Below are 14,582 nucleotides of genomic sequence, written 5' to 3' on the forward strand. Positions count from 1 at the left end.
TTAACTTCACAATCCCTAGGGGCAAGCAGGACAAGGAAATACCACCTGCTTCCTGCTCCAGATCCCATGACCCTGTGGTTAGCACAAAGGGCTATTCTTTCTGTAAGATTTCCTGTTTGCCCAGGGGCTAGACCTGCCAAAAGTCACGTATATAGTCTAGTGGGATTTTTCCACCGAGGCAAAGGCTAAGGTTGAGGGCATCCATCTTGTGCAGGCCCAAGCAGTCTCTCACATATATATATATATATATTATTCCCAGCTGGAAGGGCACGGCAGAGGGGCCGGTGGAGGAAAGCAGCAGACGTCACCTGCCAGGAAACAGGGAACAAATGGGGCAGGCAGGAAGGAGATGCCTCCCAGGTCTCACCCTAGGGACCCTCTTCTACATCCTACAACAGAGTCCACTATGGCTCCCCTGTGATCCTTCCAACAGCCCGACCTCTGCACACATGCGCTTTTGGGGCACGTTCTAGACCTAGACCACAAAGGCCTGACTGTGAAATGAAATTTCAGCTATAAGTATCAGGCACTGTGCTGGGAATACTGTTGTCAATACAGCAAACAAGTTTCTAATTGTATATGGAGTTTAAAAGTTACAGGTAAGATCAACATAAATTACATATGTTTACAAGTGACGAATGAATTGATACCTGTCAGTATTGCCTATGCATGTAATCATATTTCCATTTTCACCTCGCATAATATTAACAAAATAATTCAATATTTTATTTGACTTTGACTTTTTACTGCAAATATTTTGTGTTTGTAATTTACCATAGTTTCCTTAGTCTAAAATGTTTCATATAGGATTCAGTAGTTTCTTTTTGCCAAAATGTATTATATTCTCATGTATCAAATGTCAGAAAAATGAAAAAGGAGTGATGTTTGTGTAAACTCTGCTTATTGGGAATGAATGCATGTGTAGAGGAGGAGTGGAGACTCAGCGAAGACATGCCACAGACCTGTGCTTCTTAGCGGCGACTGCGTATACCATCACCTGGGCAGTCAGGCTCGCCGGCACAAGCCTATAACCCCAGCTACTCGGGAAGCTGAGGCAGGAGGATCACAAGTTCAAGCTTCCCTGGGCAACCTAGCAGGATTTTGTCTCAAAATAAAATTAAAAGGACTGAAGATGTAGCCTGAACACTTGCTTAGCACACGTGAAGCCCTAAATTCAATCCCCAGCACCACACACACACACACACACACACACACACACACACACACACACACACGAATCACCTGTAGAGTCAACACACACACACACACACACACACACACACACACACACACACACACACACACACACACGAATCACCTGGAGAGCCTTTAGAGAACTATTTGTTCAGGTCTCAACGCAGAGATTCTGATTCATTTGCTCTGGGTTGGTCCTACTTACTGTGTATTAGTGCTCAGATGATCCTAATATTCAATCAGGGCTGAAATTGCCTGAAATGGGCTATCAAAGACCAGAGAATAGAGTCTGGGCCCAATCGTGGATATAGTAGGCAATCAGTTGAAATTCAGTTCATTAAAAAAACATTACTATAGAGATAAAAACTATTTCTCACTACTAGAGAGATAAATTCTATACCTTAAGATCTAAGGAAGCTGGACACATAGGGAATAAACAGCAACACGCTGAAATTTCATTTCACAATCAGGCCTTTGTGGTCTAGGTCTAGAACGTGCCCCAAAAGCGCATTGTGCAGAGGTCGGGCTGTTGGAAGGATCACAGGGGAGCCATAGCGGACTCTGTTGTAGGATGCAGAAGAGGATCCCTAGGGTGAGACCTGGGAGGCATCTTCTTCCCGCCTGCCCCATTTGCTCCCTGTTTCCTGGCAGGTGACGTCTGCGGCTTTCCTCCACCAGCCCCTCTGCCGTGCCCTTCCTGCTGGGATCCCACAGACTGAAACACAAGTCAGGTCTCTCCTCCTCTAAGCTGCAGATGGAGAGTGTTGTGTCTCCGCAAGGATGAAAAAGTGACTAAGACAGACAGAATGATGGAGAACCCTTTAGGGTTTTCAATGATGCAAACAGCCCTCTGGCACGTGTGCCCTAGGTTCACCACCACCGGCCTAAGGAGAAAGGAAGGGTGAGTTTGGTTTCCAAAGCCCGGGTGGGAATGTGGCAGAGCAAACATCAGAGCCTTATAGAACAGGGGCCTCTAAGATCCCCTTCTCCGCATCCCATCATCCTCACCTTGTGTTCCGGAACTTCTGTTTCCTGTGAGAGTACCCTAGGAAAAAGGGGAAAGGAAGTTAATCAAAGCACTTTTACAAAGTAAACAAGAAATAAAATAGGCTCACTAGAAGCAAGTTTTTTTTAGAAAAGTGCAGTCCCAAAATGAATGAAAGCATGCTCTCAATGTACACCTTAGTTACTATGTATACTCTACTAGAAAGGAAGAAGATGAGTTGTTCTTACTTCACAAATATCATGGGGCACCTTCCATGTGTCTGACAGCTTGCTGCCCGGGGACATAAAGGTGAATTATCAGGTATACCTTGATGTATCTTACATTTTACTGCGGGAGATTTTTAAAAAGAACAGAAAAAAGAGCTCGCAAGATGGTGCATGCTTGTTATCCAAGCACTCGAGAGGCTAAGAGGATGGAGAGTTTGAGTCCAATATGTGCAATTCAGCAAGGCCTTATCTCAAATTAAAATAAATCTCCAGTATGCCAATAAATAAATAAAAGAAATAAAGGTGATGGACAGGGAGTAGGTGAGTAGGCAAATGAAATAATTTCAAATTGTGGTGTGCTATATAAGGAACCAGTTCCATAATGAAACAGATAATACAGAAGGTGGCCAGGTAACTACTCAGAGATGACCTTTAAGCTCCTTTCCAAGTCAGCTATGTCCAGAGCTAGGGGCAGCAGGTCAAGAAGAGAGAAACCCTACCAAAGATCTTGAAAATTGCCTGAAACAAACAGGCAAAATACAAACAGGCTACAATAAGATAGTGGCTCCAGTCTAAGAGGTAAGCTGGGACAACATCCTACATCAGGGGCCTAGTGAACCTTTTAGAGCTTTGAATCAAAACAAACAGCCCACCGCGGCACGTGTCCTAGAACACTGAGCAGTACCAGTCCATGGCCTGTTAGGAACTGGGCCACAAAACAGGAACTGAGCAGCATGCTGGAAGTGAAGCCTCATCTTTAGCCACAGCTGTCCCCATCACCCAATCACTACCTGAGGCTTGCCTCTTGTCAGGTCAGTAACGGTGTTAGATTCTCACAGCAGAAACCCTACTGAGAGCTGCACAAGGGAGGGACGCAGGTTGCAGTTCCTTGGGAGAATCTAATGCCTGATGATGTGAGGTGGAGCTGAGGCAATGAGGTAGCAGTGGGAAGCAGTTGCAAATACAGATTAACTTCAGCAGACAAGTTTGACTGCAAAGAGACCACAAGAAATCAGTTGCTTATAGATTCACATCACAACTCTGTAAGTACGTGTCCTTAACTCACATCTGTTTATGCAACTGTGAGGAGATGCACTCAGAGCACACAGTTCTTCTCTTATGCACAGGAGAAAGGTGGCTTTCCAAAGGTAGATCAGTGGCCAGACTTTCTGAATTACAAAATTTGCTCCAAAGATTTCTTTTAAAAATCAGCATGAGAGCCAGGGATTTAGCTCAGTGGTACAACCACCTGCCTCACAAGCCCAAGGTCCTGAGTTAGATCCCAAGTACAAAAAAAAAAATTTTTTTTCATTAAAAGAAATCAGCACTGTTCACTGCACATTTCAATAAACTGGAACTACAAGGTCAACCTGTGGATCTTGGGGATTCTGACATGTTTCAAACATTAGCAGAGGTTTTGAAAGAGACTAAGCCAGGAGCTTCTTTCCGTCAAGTGGCGCATGATAACCTATCGTAACATTCAAAAGAGTTGAAGTATTGCTTGCCAACCACAAAACAACCCAAAATTGAGAAGGGATGTATCTGTGACCCATGTGCAAAGTAGCCAGGTCAGTGGACTATGTCTATGCTAGAAGAGCACAAAATGCTTGAAATTGCAAATGACAGCGGCCTTAAAAATAAGTTTGAGATAACTTTAAATCTTCACACATTCTGGATTAAATTCAAACTGGAATATTTTGAGATTGCCACAAAAGCACTGACAAGCCTGCTCACACTGCTAACTCCCTATCTCTGTAAGGTAGGGTTTCCTGTAGTGACAGCACCCAAAGTGAGACGGCAGAGCAGACTGCAGAAGAGGAACACACAGGCGTCACACTTCCCATTTCCTCCTCGTGGGACTGCCCAGATGCAGAGAAACAAGCTTCGGGTTCCTGCTGATTTTGTACTACAGTGAGTTGTACAATCACCTCACAATATATTATGATATATAATAATAGAACCAAATCATTGAAAAATTATTGAATCATCCCAAATGATGACAGGTGATGTCCCCGAGCCATGGAAATTTGTCCTCCATGAAACTGGTTCCTGGTGCCAAAAACGTTGGGGTCATTGTCCTGTAGGACCTTCTCAGCCATAATTGAGAGTTTGGATTTCATTCTAAGACCCGAAAGAAATGGAAAGACAGAAATATGATCTGATTTATGTTTTAATTTCACTTCAGCTGCTAAGTGGAGTGCAGATTAAAAACAGTAGTAAAGAAATGAGACAAAGATGATGGTGCCTTGGAGAGAGATGTGGAATAATGAAAGGATTTTAGATTCATTGTATTTGTTCTGAGACAGAGTCTGGAAATATAGTTCATGCTGGCCTACAGCCCAGGCTGAGCTCACACTTGTGGTGATCCTCCTGTCTCAGCCTCCTGAATGCTGGGATTACAGGCATGGACCACCAAACCCAGCTAGATTTTATACGTTCTAGAGAAAGATTGCAGGAATTAAAGTCAGACTGTGAATTAAGGGGAAGGAAAGAGAAGATTCAAGGATGACTTCTGCAATTCTTGCTTACGCAATCAGAGAGTTAGTGGTTAAATCATGGAGAGGATCAGAGAGGGAAGGGGGTTGTAGGAAGGAGGAACACATTCTGGACATGATAAATGTGTTAGACATCAAAGCAGGGTTATCACCTGGAAAGTTAGACAAGCAGCACCAATACTTCAAGTGCTGGACAAATAAATTAAAGATTGCATTGAAGTCCATGAAAGTGTATGTCATAATTTAGAGGATTAAGAGACCGGAAAAGGCCCAGTCCTAAGGAATCTCAACACCTAAAGGTCAGGCAGAAGAGAAGGAAACAGCTAAGTAACTGAAAAGGAATCACCAGTCAAGAAGGACAATGGTGGGCTGAGGATTTAGTTCAGGGGTTCTGCTGCCTGCCTCGAAAATACAAGGACCTGAGTTAGACCCCTGGTACCAAAAAAACAAATAATTAATTAAAAGAAGAACAGTGGTGTTTAGAAGCCAAAAGAAAGGAGACTTTCTAGGATGAGGGAGTAAGGACTCAAAGTGGGAGAACACTGCAGAGACAGCGCTACAGTGAGGACAGAGACAGTGAGAGTCAGCAAAATGCAGGGCAGAGGGGAGCTGTTTCAAGAATAGAAGCAAGATGAAGTGGGTCAGACAATTCCCCGAGGACAGTGGCTGTGAAGGAGAGTGAGAACTGAGCTAGAGAGGAAAGCATGGATTAATGAAAATAGAAAAACTATAAAAGGAGAGATGGATGATCCAGATGAGAGGAATTAAAGGAGAAATGAACTCTGGGCAAAGCCAAGAGGCTCTTGCTGTGCTATCAGTCGGGAGAGGGACAGAGCAGGTTTGAGCAGCGATGAGGCCTGGATGTCAGTGACTATGGCACAGAATTGTTCCCAATATTGAGCCAGTTTGCAGCTGTGAGGTTGTGGCTTACAATCCTACCACCCTGCTTGTTAGATTTTTTCAGCAATTTTAGGGAAAAATTACAAATCAAACAGGACTTTCTTATTTGTTCTTCTGATTAGCCATGGGTGGGAATTACATACAGTCGGCCATTTGTATCCAGTATCATGGGTTCCAGAACCTCTTATGGATTCCACAGCCCTTGAGTTCCAGTTCCTCATGACAAATGCCGTTTGCACATAACCTAAGTAAATGCGACCGTGTACTTTAGATGACCTCTAAATTATTTGCAATACCTAATAGCATGGAAATATTATGTATAAATATTATCATAGTGTACTGAGGGAATAATAAGGAAAAAGTCTGCACAATTTTACCTGCAAGTACTTTTGATCTGAGGATGTTTGAATCCAAGGATGCAGAACCCATGGATGCAGAAGATTCATGTATGTGTACACGAACAAAATGTCAGATTTTCCCCATTCCTGATTACCCTTTACATAAACTACAATAGGCCCTAACTTCCTGATTCTTTTTTGTTGTTGTTGCTGCTGCTGCTGTTTTTTGGTACCAAGTATTGAACTCAGGACCTTGAGCTTGTGAGGCAGGTGGCACACCACTGAGCTAAATCCCTGGCTCCGAATAGGCCCCAACTTTCAATTCAAAAAAGTAGTCAGTTTTATCACTGTCCCTTAACAGCCTGTAGATCTTACACTCATGTGATCAATTCCCAGACTTTACTTCTATCTCTGGGTAAGTACAGGAAAGTGTGGCTGGGGTCATTTCTTTCTCTAACAATCCATTTATCAATAATGATACAAAAGGTAATGATGGGGAGTAGGGCACGCCCCCTTTTTCAAGACCTAGATCTGTCAATTAATTTTGCAAAAGTGAGCAAATTGTTTAAGCTTTCAGGATCCCAGTTCCCATTAGAATAATCTTAGTATATACTACATAGGGTCATTACAGGGATTTAATCTGCTTAAAGTACTTGGCAACTTCAGGCAACACATAGGGACAGAGAGCTATCCTGAGTTTTCTCAGACTGTCCCAGTTTTGCCAACGCAAGTCCTATGTCTTAGGGACCCCCTTCAATCCTGGTAAACCTGGGCGGTTGGCCACATTACACAGTGATATTCTAAAAAGTCCATGTAGGAAGAAAAAAATATTATAATGTATTAAACTCTGAAGCCTAAAACCTCAACCTCTTCCCTCAGATAAAAAATATATTACAATTACAAAAAGTGAGACTTCTAGGGTGATGAGAATATTTGGATAATCAGTGTACTGGTGGTTTTCCAGTATGATCATCAGAGCTGAATACACTTAAATATGCTGCATAGTGTATATCAACTATACTTTAAATGCTTGAAATTATTATTTAATTATACTTTAAATAATTTTTTTTTTTTAAGTAAAGACAAGTAACAGAAAAACTGTGTACGCCAAGTGTCTTAACAAAGGGAAAAGAATTCTGTGACCTTGGTCATGATCCATTCTTACACGGGAGATGGTTTTTGTTGAATGTGTTTCCTAATGAACCTAGGCATATTCATAAATTTGAAACATGAGTTTTCTCAACCAAGCATATGAAGAACAGGCACTGGATTCAGCATGTCTGGATTTCGATGCCAGCTCTATTATTTATTGATTCTGAAACCCCAGGAAAGGGTCTGGCTCTCTCTAAGTTTTACTTTCCTATACCACTGTACCACAATAATAATACAACCTGTCTTTTAAGATGGTGAGGATAATAAAATGTATGTAGAACATTCAGTGCGGCCCGTGTGTGACACAGGAAAGCACTGATTATTAGCTAGTGTTAGTGTTAGAGTTTAGAGGGACAAATGTGTATTCAGGTAATTACCTTTAGGTGTGATTAAAGAGTGGTATTTCTATCCAGGTTTGTATGGGTTCCTGCAATAACAGTTCCAGAGGGAGAGAGAAGCAATGAACAATGACTTACACATGACAATTAATGCGCCCAAAATAAGTCCAAGGGCCACGCCAGCGGAGACTCCTGCTACAATGTAGACACCTATGCTGGCGGCTGTTCCAGAGTCTTGGACCTCATTAGCCAGGGGGAATGTTTGCTATGGAAAGACAAAGACAATTGAGGCTGTGAATGTCCAGGAAAATCAGTCACATACTCAGCCCGTCTTATGGTTGTGGATTGGACCATGCCTGGTACAGCAGCACAGCACTGCATGGGCCTGAAACCTTTAATCTGTCCCCTTCTAGAAAAGGCTCAAACCACCATAGAAATGGATTAGCGCAATTTTGGATTTAGCACAGAAATAAAATCTTTCCTTCTGTGTTGTGGGTATAGAAGGAGTTCTTTATAAAGGGGCTCATTCAAATGGATGTAAGAGTGAAGTTCTGTTCATTTAATGTCCTATATTCCTCAGGGCGTTTCAGAGTGGTCTACATTGGAGGTCTTGCAGTGAAGCACTACTTTATTCTTTCCTACCATCTATGTAATTTTGCTATTTAAATTATTTGTCATGGGGCTCTCATATTAGAGCAACTGTGTGATATTTAACCTTCTCTGACTTATTTCATTTAGTATCATGGTCACAAGTAACTCAGATTTTTTTCTACTTCATAGCTGACTCCATTATGTATGTATATATTTTCTTTATCCATTCATCTGCTGATGGGCAGGTAGGCCTACGTGGCTGCAAAGTCCTGACTCTCAACCACTGTCTTTCTATGAAAAGCGATTTAAGAGCCAAAACTCTGCAGCCAGACAGCCCTGGTTTCAAATCTCTCTTCAATACCAAAAGCTCAGGGATGTAGTAGAGTTACTGGGAAATGATGTAACAAAAAATATAAAATTATTAACAATTGGTGAGATGCATAGTGTATACTCACTCAATGGTGGTAATTACTGCTATCTCTGGGCATGGGATTTAGCTCAGTGGTTCCACCACCTGCCCAGCAAGCGCAAGGTCCCAAGTTCGATCCCCAGTACCAAAACAAACAAATAGAATTTTGCTATTTCTCTAATTATTATGATTATTAAAATGAGATGTACATGAAAAAGATTTTTAGAATTTCAGTCCCTTAAAAAACAATAACAGTAAACACTTTTAAAACAAAGAAGTCAAGCCAGGCGTGGTGGTGCACTCCTGTAATCCCAGAACTCGGGAGGCTGACACAGGAGGATTGCTGTGAGTTCGAGACCAGCCTGAGCTACACGGTGAGTTCCAGGTCAGTCTCAACTACATAGTGAGACCCTGTCTCAGAAAACAAACAAACAAACAAACAAATAAATAAATAAATAAAACAAAGAAGTCAAGGAAGTTAAATCTTTCATGTACTGATTTACGTTTACATTCTTGCCGAACACACACTGCTCCTGCAGGGGCACGAGTCCTGCATGCACACTGAGACGTTGTGCCTAAGGCACAGCAGGCACATGGAGGTACTAACCAGGCAGACCCCAGTCACAGAGAGCAGAGGGCACACGTAAGGAGCTTAGCACCAGAGGTGAATACACAAGTAGGAGACTGAGTCGAATGAGTACAGACTCCTAGATACGACCTCAAGGAATTTTAGAGTCATAGCTGCAACTCGGTTGTTTTGCTTTTGCTCTCAGAAAATGAGGGAAGCTAAATTTGTGGTAAAATAAGTATTACTTCATAGGTAGACATATAAAATCTTGGCTGTGAATATCCCGCACTGATGTCTTGTCATATGTAACTAAATAAACTTAAACATACAAATAACTTCTCTCCCTAGGATTGCAATAGAAACAGGGGGGACCCCTATCCTAGGAAGACAAAAGAGTCTTTGTATGGTGCACAGCTGTACGTAGCTGTGACACTGAGAAGAGGAACAAGATGCAGATTCTTCTTTTTGGTTTCCAGCATGCGCCAGGCCCTCTACACTCCCACCCTCATTCCACTCCTCCAGTAGCCTGCGGGGAAGACCTGTCACCATCATCTTACAGCAGGACGGCAAAGGAGGTTAAGGCTTTTCCCCAAGGAAAGGTGGGCATGGAGGAAATCAAGCTTTCTTAACTCGAAGTTCAGCATAATATTAAAGCACAAAACATATTTACTTACTGTTTCATTTTTATCGTGGCGCATCCTCAGGGTCTGTGTTTCTGCCACAGACACATATATGCACACACAAACAGACACAAATGGAGGGAAAAATAGACAATGGTTCAGATTTTTTTTTTTTAATCTGAGTTTAAAAAAAATAAGGTTTGGGTAATTCTATGTCAAACTAATTCTCCATACTTTTCACAATAACTGGAAGATGAACAAAATTCACTGAATGCTTATGAATCAACTTCAAAATGTCTACATTTTTCACCTAATGAGTCCTTACTACCTATATTTTATGAAACAAAGACTTCTGTCAGCAAGATTTACATTAAAAACATTTGTTTTGTCCTCAAGATTCCAAAGGGTTCTACAATAATCCACTAACATGGTTAACAGAGCCTTTATATTCTAACCAGACTGATCAAAAACAAAAATTAATTGTCTTGAAAAAGTTTACTATTTACTCAGTAGGGAAGAAGACAGAGCATTTGGTTGACTTCAAACAAAAATAATAGCTACACTGCACCAGTCATTCTGCCAAACTCTTAATGAAGGAATTACCTCATTTATCATGCAAAATTGCTGTTCTAAACTAGGATGAATGTTCCCCTAGACAGCTGAAGAAATTAAGAATTCAGCAAGTGACTCACCCAAGATCACACAGGTCAGTGAGTAATAGAAATGGCCTCCAACTCAAGTCCACATGGCTCTGGCACACATTCTCACCAACTCAAACTGAACAACTTTCCCCTTGGCCTTGCCACCACTGTGAGGAGGGGCACGGTGCTTTCCCTGTGTTTATTGGTTGATTTCTTAACCTGCTTATTTAGTCGACAAGTATGGACTGCTCTTCACCAGCTACACAGGGCAGAGCAGCGAGTGAGATGCACTCAGGCCCTGAGCTGATGAACACTGCATTCTAAGCACAACTACTATGGATTGGTACCTCCAGGAAGACCAAGCAGGCTGACTACTTTTATGGCTGAGTTATACACTTTGAAAATCCTTAAATGTCATGGTCACCTTGTGGGAACCTTAAAATCTAAATGCTGTATGGTGTATAAAAGGTTTACTGGATAACAGTTTAATAGACTAGGGTATAAATATTATAAAGTCACAGACTCAGCCTAGAATCATTTAAGAAAAAAAGGGAAAGAAACTGTGTTTCACTTAGCAGTTATTATGTAAAAAGGGAATTAAATATAAAAGCGACAGTGGTTGAAATACTAAGTAAACATGAATCTTAACCACACCCAAGGTATCTAAATGAAAATTCATTTTCTGCTTCCCTATAATTATTATTATTATTCTTGCTCTAAATGGTGAGACTGACTTTTTTCCTTTTTTTTTTTTTTAACACTGAGGTTTGGACTCAGGACTTTTGAACTGAGATATATGCCCAGCCTTTTTTATTCATTCATTCATTTCTGACATGGGCTTGCTAAGTTCCTCAGGCTGGGCTCAAGTTTGGAATCCTGCTGTTTCAGTCTTCCAGAGTGCTGGGATCACAAGTGTGTTTCACAAAACCCAACTCTTTCATTTTCTTCTGCTATGAAAATGATCAGTAAAATGAAAACTACTGCATTATCATAGCTTTCCTCACACAGATTTTGCCATCAGCCAAGATGGGGAGAAGAGCCAGATGAAGCTGCAGTGTTCTTCCTGGAAAACCCAACGTGGCTGGGGTGGAGGTAGCAGTGGGGTGGGATGAGATAGTCTTAAAAGTATGTAAGTGCATTATGTATCCATTTATGATGCAACAGACATCAAGCTTAATGCTATTACCCACAGTGTAATGCTCGTGACAGTAGGTAGGTACCATTATTTCTCTCATTCTTCAGGTGAAGAAGTGAAGTGTTAGGGAGGTGCTTTCCCCATGATCAGAAAGCTACTAACTGAGAAAGCTGGATTCGATCTCGATCCCACCTCCCTCAGGAAGAAGAGATACTGCATTTGTTCTATGTGCACTGTGGGTTGAGGAATTTCCATAGCCCTTGGAATTCACTCTTTAAAGCTCTACCCCATTTTATACCACACATATCCAATGCAACCGCATTCACATTACACAGAAGGTACATACAGCTGTATAAGTGTTGACTCAACAACGATGGACACGTATATCATAGACAAGCCATCTGTTATACATTAGTTTCACTTTCTAATTTTACTTTTCTGTTTTGTTTGTTTGTTTGTTTATTTAGCTCTTTTCCCAGGCAGGCTCTTGAAATGTTCAGAGATCTATCAATGTTCTCTGACTGGTCGTGACCTCCCACCCCCTGTCTGTCTGCACGTGTGGCCTACTCTGAATGCTGACTCAGAGGCGCTGCTGTGAAGGGCCCTGAAGCACAGGACGGAGAAGTGGGATGAAGTGGGACTCCAGTCCCACCTACATCTGTGCTGGTGAGTTGTGTAACATGAAGCAATGGCACACTGTAACAGCTGGTATGACTTGAGTAACCTGCAAGGGGGCGATCATCTGCTCTCGACATACCGAATTTCCTCACCAATCACATGAAAAATGTTAGCTACCGATTGCTACAGGACCGAAACCTTAGAGGTGAAGTTGGTAATGGTAATGTTAGCAACTAACATTGGAGAGACCTACTGGACAAAGTGCCATGCTGAGCACATCCCATACATAGCTATGTTAAATTTTTACAACTGTATGAAATGGGCGCTGGCATTGCTCTCATCGTACAGATGAAAAGCCTGAGATTCGAGAAGCTGGAGCAACTTTACCGAGTTCTCAAAGCTAGAAACAACTGATTTTCAAACCTATTCTGCCTGTCACTGAAGTACTTGATCGTAATCTAATTCTGCCTTCTGATCTTACTGACAAAATTAATGACAACAGCAACCTACAGTGAGTACGTACCATGATCAGACCCTGGCCTAACCATTTGGGTATAATGTCTTATTTAAATCTGATAAGGTTTGATTTATGAGACTGATGACATTGTGTGGTGGGACTTACCTGTTTTTATTTCATTTTAGAGAAAGAAGCACTCTATAGAATTTCAGAGAGATACTAGGATTCTGACCAGAAAATATGGAAGGTTAACTTCCTGAATTGATGGGACATGCTGGGAAAGTCCTTAATGCATTACACAAAGAATTTAGCTAATCGTTCTGAGGCTGGAATCTGAAAAGGCTGGCGGGCTATATTTCAGCTAAAAGAAACTTACAATTACAGAACCCAACCCATTAGTCCCTGAACATGGACTTGGGCAAATTCTCGAGGAAGCATCATCAGTACAAGAGCTACTCAGAATAATGAGCACAAAGTGATTACTTTCCCATCAGACCAAACTTCCTTAGTATTCAAGTAAAGTACAAGAATAATTTTTGTTTGTTTGTTTTTTTGAGATAGGGTCTCAATATGTAGTTGAGACTGATCTGGACCTCACTATGCAGCCCAGGCTGGTCTCCAACTCACATCGATCCTCCTGCCTCAGCCTCCCCAGTGCTGGGATTACAGGTGTGCGCCACCACACCCAGCTAAGAATAATTTCTTATTAAACTCTTAAAGTTTAAAATGTGGGAGTAAGAAAGACTAAAATAGCAGGGCATGGTGGCACATGCCTATAATCCCAGCACTCGGAAGGCTGAGGCAGGAGGATCGCTGAGTTTGAAAGCAGCCTGGGCTACATTCTGAGTTCCAGGTCAGTCTCAACTACATAGTGAGACCCTGTCTCAAAAAAACAAAAAAACAAACAACAAAAAAAGAAAGTCTAAAATACTGTGTTAACATACAATGATAACAATAACCAACATTTTTCATGTTTTATTTGGCAAAGTGCATAGCTCACCAAAATTCTTTCTGGGGAAGGGGATGGGGAATGCTACAGGGTTATGAGATTCAAAGCCTCTAAACCTACTCCTTAGACAGAAAAGGAAGTGCAGATGGGAGAAGTGAAAGACCTTGGGCCAGGGCTCCTGGCTAGCTTGTGGCTAACCCCGACTCCTAACCCAGGTAGGTGCCTTTTCTCCAGCACAGTGACTCACCCTCCTCGTCCTGAACACCACGTCAGGTACACAGCGGCTACTCACTTCTCCACTCTTTCAGTGTTCTATCCACCTTTTTCATTCTACACCCTCTGAATTCAGGCACCAACCAGAGGCTCCCACCTATGCCCCGTGAGCTACCTGAGCCATGTCCATTGGTGGTGAGCATCCTTGGAAGGGTTGAAGTCCAGTCTCTCCGCGCTGTTGGAGCAGGAGTGGCCTTGGCTAATGTCAGAAACCAACATTAAAGATGAGGCGTCTTTAGAACAAGGGAATCAAGGGGCATCAGGAAAAATGTGAAACACAATAAATGAAGAGAAACACATCCTCAGCTCCAAACCTATCTCCCTGACACCCTCACTGAGGATCTAGCAAACTGCAAATACAGGCACCATTGTGACAACCTAATTAGTAATGGAACTAACAGCCACTCATGTGGCCACACTAAAACTTTCACATAAAATATTGTCTCACAGATGCCTTCCACTGTCTTATGATAGGAATCATCCTATTTTATGGAGGAGGACATCACAGAGTTTAGATAACTTGCCCTGGATCACACAATCGGTAAGAGGCAGAGTTGGCTTTGAATGTGGTCCTGTCTGGCAACAAGGAACATTCCCTGTGATTCTTTTTTTTTTTTTTTGGTTTTTTGAGACAGGGTCTCACTATGTAGTTGAGACTGTTGAGACTGCCCTGGAACTCACTGTAGCCCCGG

At 42.0% G+C, this 14,582-nt stretch overlaps 1 protein-coding gene across 5 annotated transcripts in view; it reads right to left on the reverse strand.

Annotated features, from left to right (window-relative positions):
- The window catches only part of Havcr2 (hepatitis A virus cellular receptor 2), a 25,819-nt gene that overhangs the window by 8,541 nt on the left and 2,696 nt on the right, over positions 1-14,582 (reverse strand). For all 5 annotated transcript variants that reach the window (XM_033761600.1, XM_019207260.2, XM_033761599.1 and 2 more), the window contains exons 3-6: positions 14,006-14,089; positions 9,872-9,912; positions 7,768-7,894; positions 2,203-2,239 (exon numbers count right to left, since the gene is read on the reverse strand). In XM_033761600.1, the coding sequence (XP_033617491.1) occupies positions 2,203-2,239; positions 7,768-7,894; positions 9,872-9,912; positions 14,006-14,089 (289 nt within the window). The remainder of the gene's footprint in view (positions 1-2,202; positions 2,240-7,767; positions 7,895-9,871; positions 9,913-14,005; positions 14,090-14,582) is intronic.

Source organism: Fukomys damarensis, unplaced genomic scaffold (genome assembly GCF_012274545.1).
Source record: "Fukomys damarensis isolate Sample0158 unplaced genomic scaffold, DMR_v1.0_HiC HiC_scaffold_9, whole genome shotgun sequence".
NCBI classification, from domain to species: Eukaryota; Metazoa; Chordata; class Mammalia; order Rodentia; family Bathyergidae; genus Fukomys; species Fukomys damarensis.